We start from the raw sequence: 22,622 nt of genomic DNA on the forward strand, positions 1-22,622 counted from the left end.
ACCAACAACTAATGTTTTTGGTTGATCAAACATAACTAAAATATCCAAATTCTAGATTGCTTCATTTGCTGCAAATAAAATTGGCATACTAAATTTTGTTATTCATTCTAAGATATTTGGCAACTAAAATTTATTTATATGTCAAAACCAAATTTCTATAATTTTGACTTTTCTTGTGATAGATGGTGATAAAAAGCGAATGCATTTACCTCCGACGCCTCCGTCAATCCGTCCCAGGACCAACACAATGTTTGTCACTCAATATTTGTCATTTAATTTTGAAACAACAAGTAGTGTTTGGGTCTACACTTTTTTTGTTTGACCATTTTAGAAAGATCTTTTCCATATGTCCTTTGAAGACTCCTTTTTCCTAAGAGAAGGCTTATTCCCGTTGGAAAGTAGTAGCGTGGAAAAACTTTAGACATCCCAAAGGCCAAAATGTGTGATCTAGACTTAATTCTTAATTTAAAAGCTCTCATTCAATAAACTTTAGACAGTGTCAACTATCAAAACTATGTGTCAATCTAACCACAATGGAGAAATCAAAATAATCCAACATCATACTTATTGCGATTTATTCTACTTAGATTTAGTTTATCTAAATTGACAACTTGAGACTTATCCTTGAGAATTTCCAAGAAAAGTGTTTGATGATCTTCTATTTTCCAAACTGTTGCACTGAAGCGAAAGGCAGTGGTAAGAATTTGATGATCTGAACTACATTACATTATATTGCTTACGTTAATATTATGCTCTTGATATATTTATCATCGTTCTGTATATATTTTTAAACATGTATTCACCCCTCGTCAGTTAGAAGGGTGTCACAATCCTTTGATCAAAACAAGGGTCATGCCAAGGAAATCGTCACTGTCTAGCTGATCATTCTTTATCGTCACACTGCAGTAGCAGGCTTAAGGGGTGTTTGCATTTCACTAGTCTCCTGTCTCGACCTATGGAATTTTTATCGTCTTACTGATCCCTTGAATATAGATTTACTTGCCCAATCAAGGACAACACCACAGCAAGTTGATTGAACCCCCCCATCCAACCTCTTATCTTATTAGAGCAGACACATTTGGATCATATATACTTATTAGACGATCAAATAATATTTGACGCGTTCATATTGTAATTATTGAATCTTCACTTGCAACTGCTACCATTAAGTTTAACGAGGTGAAGATAAACTTATTGACCACCCTCTGACCTTCAAGTGAGCAAATTGAAGAAATAACTTCACGCTAATCAGCTTCTCAATGCACCACTTTAGTACCATTGTACAAAAGACAGCTTACTTTTACAAGCATAAAACATCAAGTAATTAGATATTATTTGACAGACCAGACGGACTTTTACCGTAGGGCTTAGAAAAATATTTGTATCAATAGATAGATGGATAGATAGATAGAATGAATGTACACACTTCTGGCTCCTAAGAGATTGTAGCTGTTCATTAATGGCAAATGTCCATATATCTCCATTTCGAATGCTTAGTAATCCACTCACACGAGAAGATAGAATCCACAGATGAATACCAGTTGAATATAAGCCGAGGCAACGCATTGGCAGCCACTGGTTGGTTGTAGTGACGGTGCCATACCTCCATGTTGAGAAGGTACCGCAGTTGGTGGTGGCGGTGGTGGTGGTGGTGGTGTAGGCAAAGGAGGCTCTGTCACATTGGAAGTACTCAACATTGGCATAGGAGCCATAGCTGGTGGCATCACGCCTGGAGACATTTGTGACAATAGTAGACGATCATGAATGGGGAGCATATAGTTTGGTGGTTCCCTCAGTTTCCGGCAGGTGTGTCCTGCAGAGTATAGGGATTATCACCATCCAAGTTTAGCTTCAAATAAAACTTATGCCCACAAGGCAAAGAAAAAGGAATTGAAAGGTTGAAGTGACGATCATACTTTTGTATCGTCTGCCGGTCCCTGGGAAGTCTGTAATGATCCCATCTACTCCAGCTCCAACAAAATATGTATTGATCATGACAGTTGCATCTGATAAGAAGTCCCATGGTTGAGATGTAAACTCATTCTGAAAGAGATAAACATACACATCAAGATCTGCAGCATGCAACTTTGGGATCAGACCAGTTTCCCCTGTGATAAACAGATTTGACTCAGGATAAATGGAATCCTGACTGAGGGCTACAGCATGTGCGAATGTCTGAATATCTGACACTGAAGAAGGATCTGCATCGCGGATGGTATAGTCTATTTTGTAAACCAGCTTGTATTGTGTTAGCTGCTTGAACATCTCCAAAACAGAGCTGTTGGGTGACTGAATCATAACTTGTAAAGAAGTATTGTCGTAGCCACTAAGGTTGAGGGCAGATATTACAGATTCTACCACGTCAAATCTTAATCTCTCAGCCATAAATTTTGCATGCTGTACCCCAAAGAAAGAAACTACTTCTCAGTAAGCATAGTGCAATACAGAATAGTTATATAGATTAAGTTTTGCGAAAGATTACTAGATGAAGAAATTAATATTTGCTTGTTTAATTCAACCTCAAGCAATTAATAAAGAATTATAGAAAAACATTTTAGACCCAATAACATACTGAAAAGTTTGCTATTATATTTGATGCATCCAGCAGTTGTGAAGTTTTTTTTTTATAGTAAATACCAGTGGGAAAATTCACATTTGCTCTGTCTACTACAAGACATGCAAGAAACCAATACAAATCTAATATAGTTCATTTCTTGAAATTATATGTTTATATTTAATATGAATATACATAATATAAAAATGTATGTCACACTAAAAAAAAATGAGAATAAAATAAATGCTTATCATTCATTAATGGCACCTCAATACTGATCAAGACTCCTAATAGATGTTTGTCTAATGCAAATTTTAAAAAATCTGAAAGTCTCATGAATGCCCCACTATTGCGGTATCGAGGGTTCCGCTTCAATCCATACGCAGACTCTGGCTGTGAAATTAAGGCTGCAAAAAGAAAAATGAAAGTTATTTCAACTGAAATAGATCTGGAAGAAAGAAACCACATAGGAGTTAAAGTTAGAACAAAAAATTGCTACAATGCAATATGCGAATAAGAACTATCAGGTACTTTGAAAGAAGAAAAATGGAATTTCTCATAAAAATGACCCAACATAATTTTCTAATGTGGAACCGCCACATCAACATAATTTTCTAGTGTAGTGGCTTTACTTTATATTTAGTTCACTCAGTAGAATAATTACAATTGTTCATCCTGCCAGAATATGCATTGAGACACATTCCACAAAGGATATTGAGAAAATGGTATGAGATTAGTCATGAACAAAGTCAAAATTCCGAGAAAGGCTAATCATGGAGTTTCCTGATTTCCATAAAAGCTTTTAGGGTTTCCATTATGCGTTTTCTTAATGATCGAAAGAATTATGGCTTCTATCATGAATAATTTGAAAAAGGTCCCTAATCCAGTCTATATGCATGTCATGGCTCTCCTTCGTTATCATCACATTAAGGTTCATTAGACAATAGACTAGACAACTCTTATACTAAGGTGAGAGTTGTTGTGGGACAACCATGGTTGAATGTATGATTTATTTCTGTTGCATTTTATTGCTCTATTTCTGTCAGAAACCAATATTTAGTTTTATGGTCTTTATGATGTATCACCTCGAAAATGTTAAGATTTCCATGATTTAGTTCAAACAATTGGTTCAGAGCATTCTCATAATAATGATGTTCAGAGCATGACTTTAGACATTTAGGCACCAATCTAAAATTTTTTCATAAAGGTAGGTTAATATTCCATGTATAGATTTCCTTTATTTGCATTTTAATGAGCATGATCTTAAATTTTTTTACTGTTATAAATAAACTTTGTTGATGTCTTTATGACAACCAAAATATTATCATCAAAATACACTACACGATAAGACTAATACATGCATATAAACTGTATTATTTACTATACAACAAAATAATGTGTTGAACTGTTGATTGACATATTTAAGAGATGTCATCTAAAGAAAGTTCACTTAGCTAACAATAAATATGAATAATAACTGAAAGAAAAATTGATACTTCGATAGTCACACATCCCTATGGGAAATGGTTGCTTTTTGCAAGTTAATGTATAGGATTAATACATAAATAGAACACAACCATCTTTTTCTTAAATCTAACATATCCTTTCATTTTTCTAAATCGAGCACAATATTGATACATCATGTTATAATCTATCATCTATTGAAGTGAACCATTAAAAAAAAAACATGGTGCCCACTGGCATTATGCATCAAAGTGCAATGATGCTTACATGGATTAATAGCTCCGTTTGCCCCTTACAACTTAAATACCCAAAACCCTTTACAACTCCATGTAGGCATCTCAATATGCACTTTATTGAGTTGGTATAATGCTAAAATGGTGCCATTTTAGCTTTTTACTTGCCAACAGACGAAAATTTGAAGAGTGCTCGATTTTAATACAATTGGTAAATGTTATGATAAATTTAAAAAAAATAAAAAGATATGCTAGTTTGAGAAACTATCAAAAGGTTGTGTTAGATTAACATATTAACATAATTTATATACACAAAAAAGAAATGCCATATGAAGTTTCAACCTTTAACTAGGTAGTTCTAACATCTAAGCTTTTCCTATGTTTGTAATCATATCTAATTATAGGGTAGATCTTATTAAGGATGAAATCTCATAATACAATGATATTTCATAAGGACAAATTAATTTAGAAAATTCCCTATCAACTGGGAAGTGATTTATATTACAGGTTAATTGTGAATAAGTTAGATTAGGATTTAATTTTATTAGGATGCAATTTCCCACACCCACTAATATTAAAATTATATGAAATCCATAATGTATATGCTTATTCATTTTTTTATATATAAATTTTAAGTGTGATGCACCTCTATCCACAAGACGATTTGGATTTACATGTACTTTGCTTGTATACCTATAATATAATATTGACTTCTATTCTTTGGTTTTTAAGCTTTTCCTTCTACTGCTATAATATTTTTGCATTCAGTGGCTATAACTTTCTAACTGAAAAGAAAATCTTTTGGTTTTTGGTGCATAGATCAAGAGTGGTGCTCTATGGATGAACCACTCAGTCCAATGGAATAAGTATGCCACTTGTGAAAGAAGTATGTGAGAAATGGGAGCAACATAATCACTTAAATACAACATTCATTATCATATCTATAAAAGGGTAGTTCAATTCTTAAATGTAAAATAGTCAAATGATCTTATACAACAACTAAGGCTTTATCCCACCAAGTGAATTAGCTATATGGATCCTCCAACGTCATTGGACTCGATCCCCTACTGTATCGTCATTGATATTTAAATAATCTTTATCTTATTTTATCGTTGTTAACCAAGTTTTTGTTGATTTTCCTCTTCCTCAATTAATATGTTAACCAAGCTTAATTAGATCATTTATTAGTTATCTAAGTACATGTAGATATCATCTTAAATGCATCTTTAAAAGTTTTCCCTCAATAGGCACAACTCAACTTTCTTTCTAATGTTCTTATTCTTTATCTTGTTTATCTATGTATGTCCGCACATCCATCATAATATCCTCGCCTATGTGATTCTCATCTTTTGCTTGTATGCTCACTTCATGGCCAACATTTTTAACTCTATCTAAGATAACAAGTCTAACCTTCATTTTATAAAACTTTTCTTTAAACTTTAGAGGTACCTTATGATCACAAAGAACACCTAATACGCTCAAACATCCTACTTATATTCTATGTAAAGCATCTCTATCAACTCCTCTATCATTTTGCAAAAACGATCCTAGATACTTAAAGCTAAAAGTTACAGGTAGCTTGTCATCTCCTATCTCAATAATTGTCTTAATATGTTAGACACTAAACTTAAATTTCATATAGTCTATCTTTTCTAAACTTAACCCTTTTACTTCTAGTGTTTCCCACCAAGGTTTGAGCTTAATATTTACTCCCTCACATGTCTCATCGACCAAAACAATATCATCTAGAAACAATATGTACAATGATAAAGTGTTTTGGATGTATTCAACGAGTTCATCTATGACTAGTGTAAAAAGATAATGACTAAAATTTGATCCTTGATGTAACCCCATCGTTATAAGAAACACTTCGATTAATCCGTTTGAAGTCTTTAACTTTAATTTCGTCATTACATCCATATATATCCTTAATTGTTTCAATATACGCTACGCTAATACTTTTTTCCTAGAATTCTCCATATAATTTTCCTCGGAACTTTTCATAAGCTTTTTCTTGGTTAATAAATACCATGAGTAGATCTTGCTTCTTTTCCCAATACTTTTCAATTAGTCATCTGAGAATATATATAGCTTTCTATCATCAACCTTTCAGGCATGCATCAAAATTGATTTTCTGTTATCTTGGTCTCCTTTCTTAATCCTTTTTTCTATTGTTCTTTCCTAAAAATTCATGGTATGGCTCATTAGCATAATGTCCCTATAATTCACACAATTTTGTATAACTCCTTTATTTTTATACAGGACTATAGTACTTACCTTCAACTGATTAGGCATTTTCTTCGTTAACAATATCAAATACTTCGTAAGTCATTCAATATCTTAATTCCCCATATACTTCCATATCTCTATTGGAATATCATCCAATCCAACCACTTTTTTATTTTTCATCCCATTTAATGTCTATTCTAACTCCGCCCATGATAACCGGTCATGGCCGGTTCCAAGCCTGGATAAAGGAGGAGGGTTGCATTAGGTTTCCAGCCAGCGTCAAACTATGACAAATATTCAATGAATGAATCCATTAAACTATTGTGCTAATGCTAGGTTGTTCCCCGAAAGGAACGCGTTGCAGGGTCCGACTGTAACGTCTCGGCAAGGACCGCTACATTTCCAAAACTCGGGTGTAGTGATAAATATGCAAGAGTTCGCGTTACAAGGTCTGACTGTAACGTCTCAGCAAGGACCGCTACATCTCCGTGAGAACTTGGGTGTAGTGTTAAATAGGCAAGAGTTCTCACACCATAGGTAAGATAAAAACAAATATGATAGGAAAACTAATAATCTAATATTTGGAACATGGAATATAGGAACTCTCACTGGTAAATCAATGGAGGTAGTAGATATGATTATTAGGAGAAAAATTAGTATTTTGTGTGTACAAGAGACAAAATGGGCAGGCAAGAAGGCAAAGATGATAAAGAACTCGGGTTTTAAGTTATGGTACACTGGAAAGAGTAAAGCAAGAAATGGAGTATGCATCATTGTAGATAGTTTGTTAAAGGATGAAGTTGTAGGAGTAATTAGAAAAGGGGATAGAATTATAGCCCTTAAGATAATAGTGGCGAAAGAAACTATGAACATAATTAGCGTATATGCACCACAAGTAGGATTAGATGAAGCTACCAAATCAAGATTTTGGGAGGACTTAGATGAAATATTACAAAATATTCCACTAAATGAAATGATTTTAATAGGAGGTGATCTAAATGGGCATGTCGGAGTGAAAAATGAGGAATATGAGAGAGTACATGGGAGTTATAGGTTTGGAACGAGGAATGAGGAAGGGAAAACTATATTAGATTTTGCGATAGCATATGACCTTATATTAGCTAATACGTTTTTTAAGAAAAGAGAAGAACACTTAGTCACATTCAAAAGTGGGAATAATAATCGCAAATTGACTTTCTTATGGTTAGGAAGAATGATAGAAAGATTTGTAAAGATTGCAAATTCATCCCTGGGGAAAGCTTAACTACCCAACATAGGGTAGTAGTGTTGGATATACCCCTCAAACATAGTATCAATAGAAAGAAAATATATACAATTCCTAGAATTAAGTGGTGGAAGTTAAAGGATGGGAAACAAAATATATTTAAGGAGAAGGTAGAAATACAAGCATTAGGTGAAATATACAATGACTCTAATACAACATAGGATAAGATGGTATCAAACTTGAAAATAGTAGCTAAGAGTGTACTCGGTGAGTCAAAGGGACATGCACCACTAAGTAAAGAATCTTGGTGGTGGAATAAGAAAGTACAAGAGAAAGTGAAGGAAAAACGAATAGCTTATAAAGAATTATATATTTATAAGAACGAGGAAAACTTTAAAAAATATACAATAGCCAAGAAAGAACCTAAGAAAGTAGTGAGTAAAGCAAAAAATGAAACTTTTGAACGGTTATATCAAAAATTGGATACAAAAGAAGGGGAAAAAGACATTTATAGAATAGCTAAAGTGAGAGAAAGGAAAACAAGAGATCTTAGCCAAATAAAATGTATTAAAGATGAATGTAATAGGGTATTAGTAAATGATGGAGAAATAAAAGAGCGGTGGAAGAGGTATTTTCATCAACTTTTTAATGAAGACTTAGGTGACCAACTTAACTTAGGTAATTTAATTAGGTCAAATGAGCATAGGAATTTTAATTTTTATCGTAGAATTCAAACTTCAGAAGTAAAACAAACTTTAAATGAGATGCACAATGGAAAAGCTGTTGGACTAGATGATATTCCGATAGAGGTATGGAAGTGCTTAGGGAAACAAGGTATTGAATGGCTTACAAATTTATTTAACATGATATTGAAACGAAAAGAATGTCTGATCAATGGAGGATAAGTACTCTAGTTCCCTTATATAAAAACAAAGGAGACATACAAAATTGTGCAAACTATAGGGGTATTAAATTAATGAGTTATACTATGAAACTTTGGGAAAAAGTAATAGAAAAAAGATTAAGGAAGGAGACCACAGTGACAGAAAATCAATTTGGGTTCATGCCTGGAAGGTCGACAATAGAAACTATACATCTCCTTAGACAATTAATTGAAAAATATCGGGAGCAAAAACAAGATCTACACATAGTATTCATTGACTTAGAAAAAACTTATGATAGAATCCCAAGAGAACTTATATGGAGAATTTTAGAAAAGAGAGGTCTTAGCGTAACATATATTGAACTAATTAAGAATATGTATGAGGATGAAGACTTCAGGCGGAGCAACTGAAGCATTTCCAATAAAGATAGGGTTACATCAAGGATCAGCCCTAAGTCCCTATCTTTTTACACTAATTATGGACGAACTCACTGCGCACATCCAAGATACAGTACCGTGGTGCATGTTGTTTGCAGATGATATTATTTTGATAGATGAGACACGTGAAAGAATAAATGCTAAGTTAGAATTTTGGAGGGAAACACTAGAAGGGAAAGGTTTTAAGCTTAGTAGATTAAAGACAGAATATATGGAATTTAAGTTTAGCAATATTAGAAATAACGAAACAATTGTTAAGATAGGAGAGGACGAGTTGCCCGGAACCGAGAGATTTAAATATTTAGGATCATTTTTACAAAATGATGGAGGGATTGAGAGAGATGTCTTACATAGAATACAAGCAGGATGGGTGAAATGGAGGGGAACGTCGGGTGTTTTATGTGACCGTAAAGTACCTCTTAAACTTAAAGGTAAGTTCTATAAAATCGCAGTTATACCTGCTATGTTATGACTCGAGCACATGAGCAGAAGATGAGAGTTGCAGAGATGAGGATATTAAGGTGGATGTGTGGACATACGAAGATGGATAAAATAAGAAATAAGAGCATTAGAGAGAAAGTCGGAGTTGCATCTATTGAGGGCAAACTCCGAGAGACACATTTAAGATGGTACGGACATGTACTTAGACGACCAATAAATGCTCCAGTTAGGCGATGTGAAACTATGATAAACATGCATATCAAATGAGGAAGAGGAAGACCAAAAAAGACTTGGTTAGCAACAATAAAACAAGATAAAATTTATTTAAATATAGATGATGATATAATAGGAGATAGAGCTCAATGGCGTAAAAGGATTCATACTGCCGACCCCACCTAGTGGGAAAAGGCTTGGTTGTTGTTGTTGTTGTTGTTAATGTCTATTCTAATTTTGAAATTTGAATTCACGGATAAAAATATAGATTTTTATACTCCTCTAGCCTACTAAAATTTCCTAAGCTAAGTTGGTCCCTAAACCTTCATTAAAAATGGATGAAAGTACCCCTTTCATTGTTCCTTTATTCCTCATCCTTCACTAATACCCTATTGGATTCAACTTTAATGCATCTTATTAAGGCAAGTCTTTTTTCCTCTCTCTTGCTTTAAATATTCTATAAATGTTCCTTTCCTATTCTTTTGTATCAAGATGTCGATATAGGAATTCAAAAGCTTCATTCTTGACTTCACTCAAGCTTTCTTAGTCTTTTTATTAGCAATTACATATTTTTTTAAGTTTTCTTCATTCTTATATGTACAGTAACTTATTCGTTTTTGCATACTTTCTTTTGTACTTCCTCATTTAACTAACAAGAATCTTTATTTGATGGTGTCCATCCTCTTGACTCTTTGAGTACGCTCTTGGCCACTGTTTTCAAATTTGATATCATCTTATCCCATATCGAATTTGATTCACCATGTATTTCTTTTAATACTTATGCTCTTACTCTCTACTTAAAGATACTTTGCTTCCCATCCTTTAACTTCCACCACTTGATCTTAAGAGTCATGCACATCTTTCTTCTACTAATATTATGCTTAAGGTGTATATCTAACATCACTAAAGAAAGTTTTCTCTATCTAACATCTTCCTTCTACTGATATTATGCTTTAGTTAAGTTTTCTCTAAGGATGACTTTACAATCTTTACAAAAAAATTTATCATCCTGACTATAAGAAAGTCAATTTGTGACTTATTATTCTCATTTTTAAACTTATCCAATTGTTCTCACTTCTTGAAAAAACATATTAACTATTATAAATTCATATGTTATCATAAAATATAATAGAGTTTTTCATTCTTCATTTCTTGTTCCAAAATTATGACCTCTGCACCCTATTATATTTCTCATTTCTTACTTCTACATGCCTATTTAGATTTAGTCCTATTAAAATAATCTTATTTGTTAGAATTTTTTACACTATCTTATCTAAGTCTTCCCAAAACCTATTTTTAGTATATTTGTCTAATCTTATTTGAGATGCATATATGCTAATTGTATTAATAGTTTCTTTTGCTACCACTACCTTGAGAGTTATAATCCTCTCTTTCTAACTACTCCTACTACTTTGTTGCTTAACGAATTATTATAATAACTGTTATATCTCTTATTTTACTTTCTTCTTATATCATAACTTAAAACATAAATTCTCTATCATCTTTGCCTTCTTCCCTACTCATTCTGTCTCCCGTATATACAAAATATTAATTCTTCTCTTAATCATTATATCTACTATCTTTGTTGTTAGTTAGTGGTCGTTCCTACATTCCAAGTTCCAAATCAAAGACAATTAGTATTCCTATAATGTTTGTTCTTATCCAACTTAGGATGTGAGAATTCTTACATACTTAACATTATACCCAAGCTCTTATGGAAATGTAGCAGTCCTTGCTGAGACCCTGCAGCGGTGTTTCTTTCAGGAAATAACCTAACATTAGCAAATAGATCCATACGTAACATTTACCTATATTGTATGTTGGTTAGCAATCTAATACAACCCTCCTCCTTTATCCTGGCTTTGGACCGTCTATGGTTTGTCAAATGATCTTATGAAGACCACTAAAGAACAATTTGTTTCTTATGATAACGCATAGGCAAGTCAGTGTAAGCACTATAGATCAAAATATCATCAAAATATATAACCACAAATTTACTAGCATAACCAACCACTTATAGAGGCCTTCTTACATCTTCAATGTTGTATTCCATTCATCACCCAGTCAAATCTGGATCTACTATATTCACTCTTCAAATCCAATTTACTAAACACTGTCGCACCACTAAGTTGATCCAACAAGTTATCCAGCTTAGGAATAGGAAACCCATATCATATTATAATTTTGTTTATGGCTTGACTATCGACACATCAGCCAAGACTCTTTTTTTTGGTGTCAACAAAGCAAGAGATTTAAATTCTCATGAATATACCCTTTTGTGATCAAGTCCTCTACTTGTCAATGTAATTCCTCATGCTCTCCTGGACTCATCTTGTAATGATGTCTATTTGATAGATTTGCACCTGAAACCAAATCATTTTGATGTTGAATATCCTAGAAAAGTGGCAACTCCTTTGGCAAGTCAACATGAGAAAATTCCTCTATCAATGGTTTGACAACATCTAGAATAGTTATTTCATGACTTGCTTCTTTGCCAAATAGAATATCAAATTCTTCCATCTCATCTTCGAACTTTGGTAGAGAAAATAGATTGGCTCCTGGCTTACAACTAATCAACTCTTTTGTGAGTAGAAACACAATTTTTTTATTGGAACATGAAGCTATAAGTCTTATTTTGGCGATCAAGATGAACTAGTCTGTCATATTATCATGGTCTTCCCAATAGTATATGGAATGCATTCATGGTTACCACATCACACCAAATCTGATCTTTGTAATTAGCTCCAATAGAAAGTGAAATCAAAGCTCATTTAGAAATTTCTATCACACTTCCCTTTTGCAACCAGGTGAGTTTATAAGGCTCGGGATGCTTCTCAATTCTTGATGCCTATTTTTTTATATATATATTAATTCTTCAGACACCATATTTTCACAATTTCCTGAATCAATCACGAATTTACACACCTTCCCATCAATTGTGCATGTTAACGGGAAGATGTTTGTTTACCCTCATTTGCCATCCATCCCCTTTAGTGCAAGATAAGATCGGCATACCACCAATAACAGACCTATATCACCACTCACATACTCCTCTTCCCCTATGTTATCATCATCTTCTTCATTCTCATCATGAACATCCTCATTTATGCCCATAGTTTCTTTATGTGTGCCTATCATCAAAGAAGGCCTCTTATCGTATCATGTCTTTTACAATCTTGTACCCGGTGTCTTGATTCACCATAGCCATAATATCTCAAATTGTTTCTAGGTTACTGTTGGTAACTCGTGGGTAATCACGGTTGAAATGTTTCCTATGTCACTACAATTATTGTCGGTTAACCCAATGCCCTCTCTTGACCGAGATATTCCAAAAATTGTAAGCCTGTTGGATTTCCTCTTTATCTGTAATGTTTTTGGGTATGCCTCAAAAACAGAGACAGTATTGAATAAGTCACGAGAATCTTGAATATGCTATCATAAAGCCCTGATGTATCGAATAGCCATATGATCTTTGGAATCTGACAGATCATTTCTAACAAGTGATAAAACTCAGAAGTATATTCATCTACAGCCCTTGAACCTTTGATGCAGTTCCTATAATTTCTAGTACATGAGACACATATAATTGTGAGGAAGGAACGCAACTCACATATGTTTTTATAGCTTCTCCTAAGAAGTAATTTTGTCCTTGCCCATCTTTGAACGCCAAAGTTTGTTTTGTCGATCTTTTGAAACCTCCTTGAAATCCAATATATCATCTGCATTAGAAATACAATCTAGGAACTCCTTGGGTTATAGGTTACCACTATATTCAGGGATATCAATGTGAATCCTAGCCTCCAACCGTCAATTGTCATCACGCCTATGGTTAATTGGTAGTGTTGGCCTCCGTCTAGGTCGTTGGAGTTGCCCTACCCAAAGGTTCTCCTCTCTTTCACGTTGATCTTGATTCAAATTTTCAAATTTCCAAGTTGCATCGTGAGCATGACAAATTGTTCTTGCATCTGTTGTTGCATTTATTGGGGTCACTCCTCATGTACTGCAATTCGGTCACAGTCCTAAACTTCCCACTCATTGATCTTTTCTAGGTGGATATTGTAGGAAGCATAGTCATACTCTAATACCAACTAATGTAGCGGAAGCGAATGGAACAAAGATTAACCTATTGATTCACACAGAATAGCTTTAATCATCAATTATACTCTCAACCAAAAGCTATGCCCGTATTTGTAAAACAGATTACAATAATAAAATCGAAAACATACTCCCAAAACGAAAAGTATGTATTTAAGGGAAAAATACAATATCATGATGATGTGTGTTTCATGCATAATTTTTGGTATTGTTTTGCATGCATCTTATTTCATCACATGAGCATATTTTGCATACTTTTATCTCTTTTGCACTATTTTTACTCTTTTAGTTCGAAGAATTGCTCTTTGCACATTTTGTTGACAAGACACAAATTCGGAGCTTAATTGGAGTTAAAAAGCCTTGGAACGAGAGTCCATAGTAAGGAACATGCTCTGGCTGTGTCCTATGACATGGATGTATTCCTCCATACATGGATGTATTCCTCCATACGAAGTTTGACACAAAATGGAGCAGCAATAGGATTTCCAGCACTTTCCATGGGCACACTGTGCCCTTGGCACAGACGTATCTTTTGCTGCAAACATGAGAAAAATTCCAAAAATAGACACAGTCTGGCCATGTCTTCCAACACGGTTGTGTCTAACCCTTTTTATGCGCCAGACCATGTTCTCCAACACAGTCACAGCACATGGGCGACACACCAATATTTTTGGAAAGCCGTAACGGAATTGGTTGGTTTTGAGGGTTTCCAAAGGGCCCAAGGGGCTCATGTTTTGAGAAGGAGGTGTTTTCCCATAACAGGGAACCTAGGAGTGTCATTTCTAAGGAGCCGTCAAAGATTCCGTCCACCACCGAGCTTCGAGATCCTTCTAAATACAATGACTAGCACACGACTAAGTATTCTCTTCTCCTTTTCTCCTTGATTTTGAGTTACAGAATGTCATCTTTATCGTCTTTTGGTTGTAACTCCATCTTCATGGAGTAGTACTCTTAATTCTAGGATGAGAGAGTAGCTCGATAGATTATTAACGCTTCTTTTATATCTATTCGTCTTTCTTTTATCGTATGATGTGTTGATATCTGGCTTTATTGTGCACACATGACAATGACACTAACATGCATTTTCATATCCCACTGGATGCGGAGAAGAACTGAAAGGTGAACCCAATTCTCTGACCTATAGGGGGTTTTACATGAAAGTAGTTCAAACCTCACGAGGGCACCATTAGCTATCACATAGCTTAATTGGTTTATCCCAATTCGACATCATAAAGTAGGGGATAGTAACTAGAGGACCGTGGGGTATCATTACATGGACTTTATAAGAAAATGGTCACTTTAGTAAGGCTACCTTGAAAATAGGCGTCGCATTTTGGTAAACATACTGGTATCATTCTAAAGTTTATACTGGTACCTCGGGATTACCACCTTCATGTATATCAACATTGAGGTAAGAGAGTGAATAGTATTTAGGGTGTTAACAATCATTGCAATGAAATCAAAATCCTAGAATTGCTCTATAAAATTGATTTTCTCCCAAAACTCCTCTTGTTTTCTTAATTGGTTTTCTTTCTAATTTTCTCAATCTTTGTTTAGATAGTCTGCTTCATGATTCAGACTAGCACTCGATCTATAGTCATATGAGATCGATATTTTATTACTTCACAACAGTCGTTCACCTGTGGATTTCACCCATCACATGACTAAGGAATAAGGAAATTGAATCGGAATAGAATTTTGATTTTCCTAGGTTGATTTATTGCTGAAATAAAATTCTGCTAATAATAGAAAAGCACAAATTTAAGGCATGACTAAAGGAATCTATCCCAAAATCCACCAATTTTGATACTTTCACCTTATTTGGCTTTGGGTAGACCCCAACGTGTCAAAAAGACATCTTGCACCACATCACTCTTACACTAAGGTAAGATTTTATGTCTTCACGATTTGCTCGTAGACAACCATGGTTGAAGGTAAGATTTATTTCCACTGCATTGTATTAATTGCTTTTGAAAACCACTATTTATTTGGTACTTATGATTACCATCATGAATAATGTTTAAGGTATCCATTATTTAATTCTAACACACTCATATTAATGAAACCAAACATGATCAGTCAGGCAACATTTTTCACCATATTCATCAGCAATAACATAACTGTTATGCTTCAAGAAGCACAAAGCAAAAAATATGATCCCACTTAATGATAAGTCAAAAATAGGAGATTAAAGTCTTTGAAAACTGGAAACAGATTGCATATATGACTAGGAAGAAATAAAGAAAGAATACTAGCTCACTAACAATGGTCTCTTTTTAAATAAAAAATCAAAATGGCAAATTATTGTGTTTATAGGTTAAGTAATATGCACAGGGTGTACAGAAACATCAACTCACGCTTCAAGTTGTTTTTAATTTCATCCCATGTGAGATTGAAGGTAAATATACCAGCACTGCTCTTGATTTCAGGGATAAGAGAAAGTCGTGAAGAGTAAGGTGATCTTGTCACTGTGGTTATTGTTAAAAGGTCTACATTGCTCATGCATACCAGAGTTCCATCTCTTGTTAATTGAACAGAACAGTCAATCACATCTGCACCATCATCAACAGCTTTCTGATAAGCCATATCAGTACAATCTGCATATTCTCCACTGGCTCCATTGTGTGAGATGATTAATGGTTTCCCTGAAGCACATATGAAAAGAATCAGATAGAGAAGAGACACAATAAACAACAGTAGCACCTTAGACTAAACTCAGAAGAATACCGTGATCTTGGCTATTTGTGTTTAAGTGAGAAAAACATCCTGCAAGAATCAACCATTTTATCAAGTAATAGACATAAGATTATCTAATAGAAAAACACATAGGCTTGCAAAGCAGAGATCAATCTTAAGAAAACATACACACCAATACTGAGCAAATTATCAATTATTCTCCTGCAAAATATACACAATTATACTGAACAAATTATCAATTATCCCTGCAACCAAAAATATGTTCTGAGGACCAACATTGAGAAAGTTTCACAAGGACATCAAAGTGTTTTGTTGAAATTTAATTTAAATCTTAATTTTTAGGGTGCATTTGATTCATAGGATCGGACTATTCTATTGCTGACAAGTTCTCACACAATAAGTATTTTTATTTTTGACTAAAAACACAAATTCCTTTAGGATATAAATTCCAACGGGATTGACATTTCTTATTCATCCTCCATAGCTACTTTTTACTCTATTCTAGGAAATAGTTATTCTTCCTTGTTTTATTCTTTAAAAAGTGCATCTACTTTCTCAATTAAATTCTCCAAAAAAAAAAAAAATTTGAATCCACAATGGCAGGAGTGAGTTAGGCATGTCAAGCGCATTGGGTGTGTTGTTGGATTGAATGAGTTGAACAAACTAAGCACGTCAAGCGAACAAATCAGGCAGGCTCAGTGGGTTGAGTGAGCAAGACCGATGAGGTTGGTTAAGTGATCTAGCAAGCCAAATAGTTCAAATTATACCTAGAGAATCAAGTGTATCAGACCGGATCGGCCAGCAGAGCCTAACATGATAAGTGGACCAGCAAGCTAGGTAGACCAAGTATAAAGAATGGGCAGTCCTGGCAAACCCAACTTGACTAGGCCGATCTAGTGAACAACATGTAACAGCCCAATTAAAGGAGGGTGATGAGTGATCTTTTGAGAAGATAACTTTAACAAGGTGCAACTCTCGGTAAATTTCTAGGACATAGGGTAGGAATGGACTAAAGCAGAAAAAGTATGACTGTGTTATCGGAGGAAGTTGTTTTAAAAGGACTGAATATGTACTCTTAATATAAAAAAAAAAATCTTTTGGCGGAATTAACTTGATTCTCCAATAAAACTACATGGTTAAGTGTTCTCAATATGGAACAACTTTGAAATGGATGACCTCTTGAGAAGATCTTCATGTTGGAGTTAGATTCCACCATAGGGAAAAATCATTTAGGCCAATATTATAGGATGTCGATTAAAACAAACAATACTTTTATATTATTGAGTATATGGTGTGTTATGTTGTATCAAAAGTAAGACCCCTGTAATAGGTTTGTGGTTCAAGGATGAACCATAGAAGCTAGTGGGCCTATAACAACCCAGTCTAAGGAAGGTGGGGACTGATTGTTGCACCAAATAACTCAAACAAGATGTGACTCTTAGCACCCTTCTAATAGGTAAGCATAGACCAAAACACAAGATTTTGCAGGGAGTATGTTTGGTCCATGGGTAACATGCTTTAAATGGTTATACACTATTAATAATGAGGTGCTTTTGGTGGAACTAACTTCTCTATGAAAACTCTGTAGTTAAGTAAGGTCAATGTAGAGTAATTTATAGATGTGTGACTATTGGGAAGCTCCTCATGTTCAAGTTAGATTTCACCATAGGTCAAAACCATGAGGCTCATATGTGGGATGTTGACCAAAGGAAGTAATACTTCGATGTTGCCAAGTGGGGTGTTATACAATGGGTTAGGCGGATAAACAGAATCCAGTAAACCAAGCAAGTAAGAAAACCAAATAAACTGAGTGAACTGACCAAGCAGGCTACACCTACTATGTGTTAAGCAAGTAGGACCAATATACAAATACCCAAACTGAGAGAGCTGAACAGGCACATCAAGTCAAATGAGCAAAATCAAGAAGCAAGGGGTAGAATAATAAGGTAGGTCAAATAAAACAAGTCAGTTGAGATTGAGCAAATCACTCTAGTGAATTGGCAAACATAACCAAGCACACAAATGGGCTACAACTACCTAATGGCTTGAATAACCAAAGCTAATAGTGTAAGCTGGGAACATAGGGCGTGCTGAGACAATAGCGCAAGCTGGGGACAAGTGAGCTGTATAAGTTGGACCAGCCAAGTGGGTCGAACATATTAAACTGATTAAGCAAGTAGGGCATACTGACGATGTTGGTTATGGTAGATCGGATGTACTAGATTGGATGGACCAAGTCGAATATATTGAGTGGCCAACGAGTAGACAAACTAGCAAGTCGAGTGAGCCAAACGGATTAGGGAGATTGGATGGTACAATGACATGCGTATTTTATATAGGGTTTTTGTTATGTTTTAACGCACCTTTGACCCATTGTGTATGCATATATTTCACGATATCATATATTTATGCTTCGTTATGATACATTTCTATTTCAAAGAACTGTTCTCGTATATTTATTATGGTAGGGCACGAAAAGGAGTGGAAATGGAGATTGAAGCCCAAAGTGAAGTTACTGCACCTATCACGGGTGCCCATGTCAGTCGTCACAGGTCGTGTTTTGTTCAGCGCCGAATTGGAGAGTCCATGCCAATAGGCACAGGTCATGCCCCTTCAGCCAAATCGGCCATGGGCTCCAGTGCCCATCGACACAGCCCATGGCCAATGCTCCTCTGCAGCAACCGAACGCAACACAGGCGCCAATGCCCGTTGGCACGACTCGTGTCGTAGCACCCACCCTTTGACTATAAAAGGCTGATTTCAACCCCTTGAAGGGGATCTTAATTTGGAGTCACCCAAGGGCTCTAAGGCAACCTGAGAAGACGATCTATAGGGGATTTGACACCATCTACGCTTGGAAGAGACATTGGGAGCATTCGGAGGAGAAATCTCGCGACAAGCCTAAGCTTTTCTTCTTAATTTCTGAATTTATGAACTTGTATTTGAATTGCCACCCTCTAAACATGATCTCTGGTTGTAACTCCATTTCTATGGAGTAGATTCTTAATTCTAGGATTAGGGATTAGGGATTAGGGATTATCCCTTTGTAATGTGAACACTCTTTTGATTGATATATTAATGTTTGATCTTTCTTATTCAATGATGAGTTGATTTGTAGTCCGGATCTACTATGTAAACACGATCTTGATGCCAAAAGCACAATATTCATATTCCACAAGGATTTGGGGATAAACCGAAAGGAGAACCTAATCCTCCGACCCATAGAAAAAAGAGACAGAGAGTCGGCTACGAAAGTAGATCGGTATGTCGCGAGGAGCAATGGGATGTCATTGATCTTAATGGATCAATCTCAACTCATCGTCACAGTAAGAAAAGGGTTATATGGGGTTCGTGAGATCTTGTGATAGTGTCTCTTTAGGGAAGTGATCGTAATTTCAACCTCTGCGAAAGTAGGCGATAAGTTAGAATTGATACGCCAGTGTAGTTCCAAAAATTTACATCGGATACATAAGACAATCTACCTACATAAACCAACATTGAGGATAGGAAACCAAACATAAATCAAGTATTTACTAACATAGTGGTGAAACCGAAGTCCTAAAATTGCCTTCACCAATTGATTTCTCTTGATTCACTCTACCTTTCTACTATTTTCTTGATCATATAGAAATAGTTATCCAATATCTATTTTATTTCATGAATCAAACTAAGAATACCTATTCTATTTCAATCCCAAAGAATAATTATTCAATTATTTCTATGTTGCTTTTTGTTAACCAAATATACAATTATTTGTAATGTCTTGAAGAGCGAGAGTAGGAATGATCACATTGATGCCATAACATTTGAATAATATTTAACTACAATTCTTCACTGATTTTAACTTTATATAATAAGTAACACTTTGAATAATCTTAGGAACTCAAGACTTTCAAACATCACATTAATTATATAATTTGTAAGCAATTTGATAGGCACCTTCTCAATTTCTTATTGAGACCTAAAGAACCACCACATGTAGCAAATGAAATTGTACTCTAAAAATAATTAGAGTTTGTTCAATATATTGTCAATGTTATAGGCTCATAAGGTTTGTATGGACATAAATGAGTCCTAGGTTTATATTTGCAATATTTCTTATTCTTTAATAAGTAATGTTTTGAAGTGAGAGAGAGTAGGGATGATCACATTGGCGCCATAACATTAGATTACAGATTACTACAAAGGGATGTTCACATTGACGCCATAACATTAGATTACAGCTTACTACAATTCTTTCATGATCTTAACTTTATTTAATAATAAGTAAAACTTTGAATGATCTTAAGAACTCAAGAGTTTTGAACATCACATTAACTATATAATTAGTAATCAATTTGATAGGCATCTTATGTTTTTCTCAATTTATTATTGAGATCTTGAGAACCACCACATGTAACAAATGAAATTGTACTCTAGAAATGATTAGGGTTTGTCCTATATTTTTTTTTAGGATAAATAAAAATATATTGAATAAAAAAAAAGGTACAAACTGGATAAGGCAAGCCCAATCACCAACATTTGTCACATATAGCTAATGGGAAGCCATCAGACACTCACCCCAATCAAACCACTAGTCCCTGAGAAATACTTGTATTTGACACAACGTCAGATCAAAGTATACTCCCAAAGACCAAAACACATGAGTTTGTTTGCATACTCCTGAAGATATTCTCAACATCTAATTGCCCCTCTCCAAAGAAGCTATTATTCCTCGCTCGTCAAACATAATGAATCATGGAAGACAAGGCCAAGTGATAGACCTCTATTGACACCCTACTCCCCCGTTAGTATCTCCCAAAGACTCACATCATCCGCTTATACGTAGGCATCTCCTGTCACATATGAAGTCATTCTTTAATCCTCCTCCAAAGCTCCGCAATAGGGTGACATCCAAAGAAAAGATGCTCCTGCGACTCTAGCACCTGACGGCAGAAGGTGCACTATCAATCTCCGCAATATGGGTAGGAGATGTCTACCTAACGGATGCTATGAGTCTTAGGGCGTGTCTTCAGATAAGGTCGTCTCTTGACTAAAGTCAGACACCTTGTGATGTCAGCTTTGATACACGTTGTATGGAGATCTAGGAACAGTTATATCTTTGATGAGGAACAGTTGGAGAGAGAAAATTTTTAAAAATGTACAAATCCATGTTTACCAGACTTTAGGAGTTTTCTGATCAGACATTATGTCAGACATGAGACACTACTGATTTCTAGGTATTGTACTTGGTCTTACTTTAATATATACATGTTACTTATAAAAAAAAAAGAACTATAATGGTTTGACTATGAGGGTGAATAGATGGTGCCTTTTTTTTGCCGACAATCAAGCTATATTTCGAAATATCCGCCAACAATATATTGCTTTAGGCATGTGACCCCACTGCCTCCAATCATATTATAATACAAACATTAGCAATGAAATTGACTTTCTAATTGATGTGTCTCTAAGCCGAATAATACTATTTTAGTGTCATTTGTCTATCATTATCTTTAAAAGTATCAAAAAGATTAAGTTATTCATAATAAATAAAATATATCAAATACTCACAATTTTTAACATTGTCAAAATTAACATAAGAAATATTATCTTATTCATAAAAGATATCAGAAAAATATCTAATTTTAATAAAAATACTAAACAAATCAGATAAATATTTTCATATGAAACTATAATTTAAATTTTTGAACAACTCTTACATAATAAAATTTTCATCTCAATCTATTACACTAGTAATATGAAAGTAATACAACTAAGAGTGAGCACAAGTATAATTGATAGATATGAGCAGTAGTAATAACAACATCAACCAAACCGCTATTCCATTGAGGTCGATTATATACTTATATGTATCCTCCTACGCCATTTATTTGATCTCCTATTATATTATCATCTATATTTAAATAAATTTTATCCTATTTTATTGCTACTAACAAAGTTTTCTTTGATCTCCCTCTTCCTCTATTAATGTGTGCATTTATCAAGGCCTTCCATCGCCTAATTAGGACATTTATTGATCGTCTAACTATAAATTCATATCATCTTAAATACATCTCTCATAATTTTCTCTCGATAGGCACAACTCGACTTTCTCTCTAATATTCTCATTTTTATCCTATCAAGAGCTATCAAACGGGTCAATCCGTG

General features: G+C 34.5%; 1 protein-coding gene across 1 annotated transcript in view; it reads right to left on the bottom strand.

The window, feature by feature from the left end:
- Nucleotides 1-1,225: 1,225 nt before the first annotated feature.
- Nucleotides 1,226-22,622, bottom strand: part of LOC121981415 (glycerophosphodiester phosphodiesterase GDPDL4-like) — a 59,764-nt gene continuing 38,367 nt past the window's right edge. Inside the window, exons 5-9 of the mRNA XM_042533926.1 lie at nt 16,503-16,541; nt 16,133-16,420; nt 2,822-2,961; nt 1,917-2,397; nt 1,226-1,813 (exon numbers count right to left, since the gene is read on the bottom strand). Of these exons, the coding sequence (XP_042389860.1) occupies nt 1,506-1,813; nt 1,917-2,397; nt 2,822-2,961; nt 16,133-16,420; nt 16,503-16,541 (1,256 nt within the window). The 3' untranslated portion in view covers nt 1,226-1,505. The remainder of the gene's footprint in view (nt 1,814-1,916; nt 2,398-2,821; nt 2,962-16,132; nt 16,421-16,502; nt 16,542-22,622) is intronic.

Source organism: Zingiber officinale, chromosome 5A (assembly GCF_018446385.1).
Source record: "Zingiber officinale cultivar Zhangliang chromosome 5A, Zo_v1.1, whole genome shotgun sequence".
Taxonomy (NCBI): domain Eukaryota; kingdom Viridiplantae; phylum Streptophyta; class Magnoliopsida; order Zingiberales; family Zingiberaceae; genus Zingiber; species Zingiber officinale.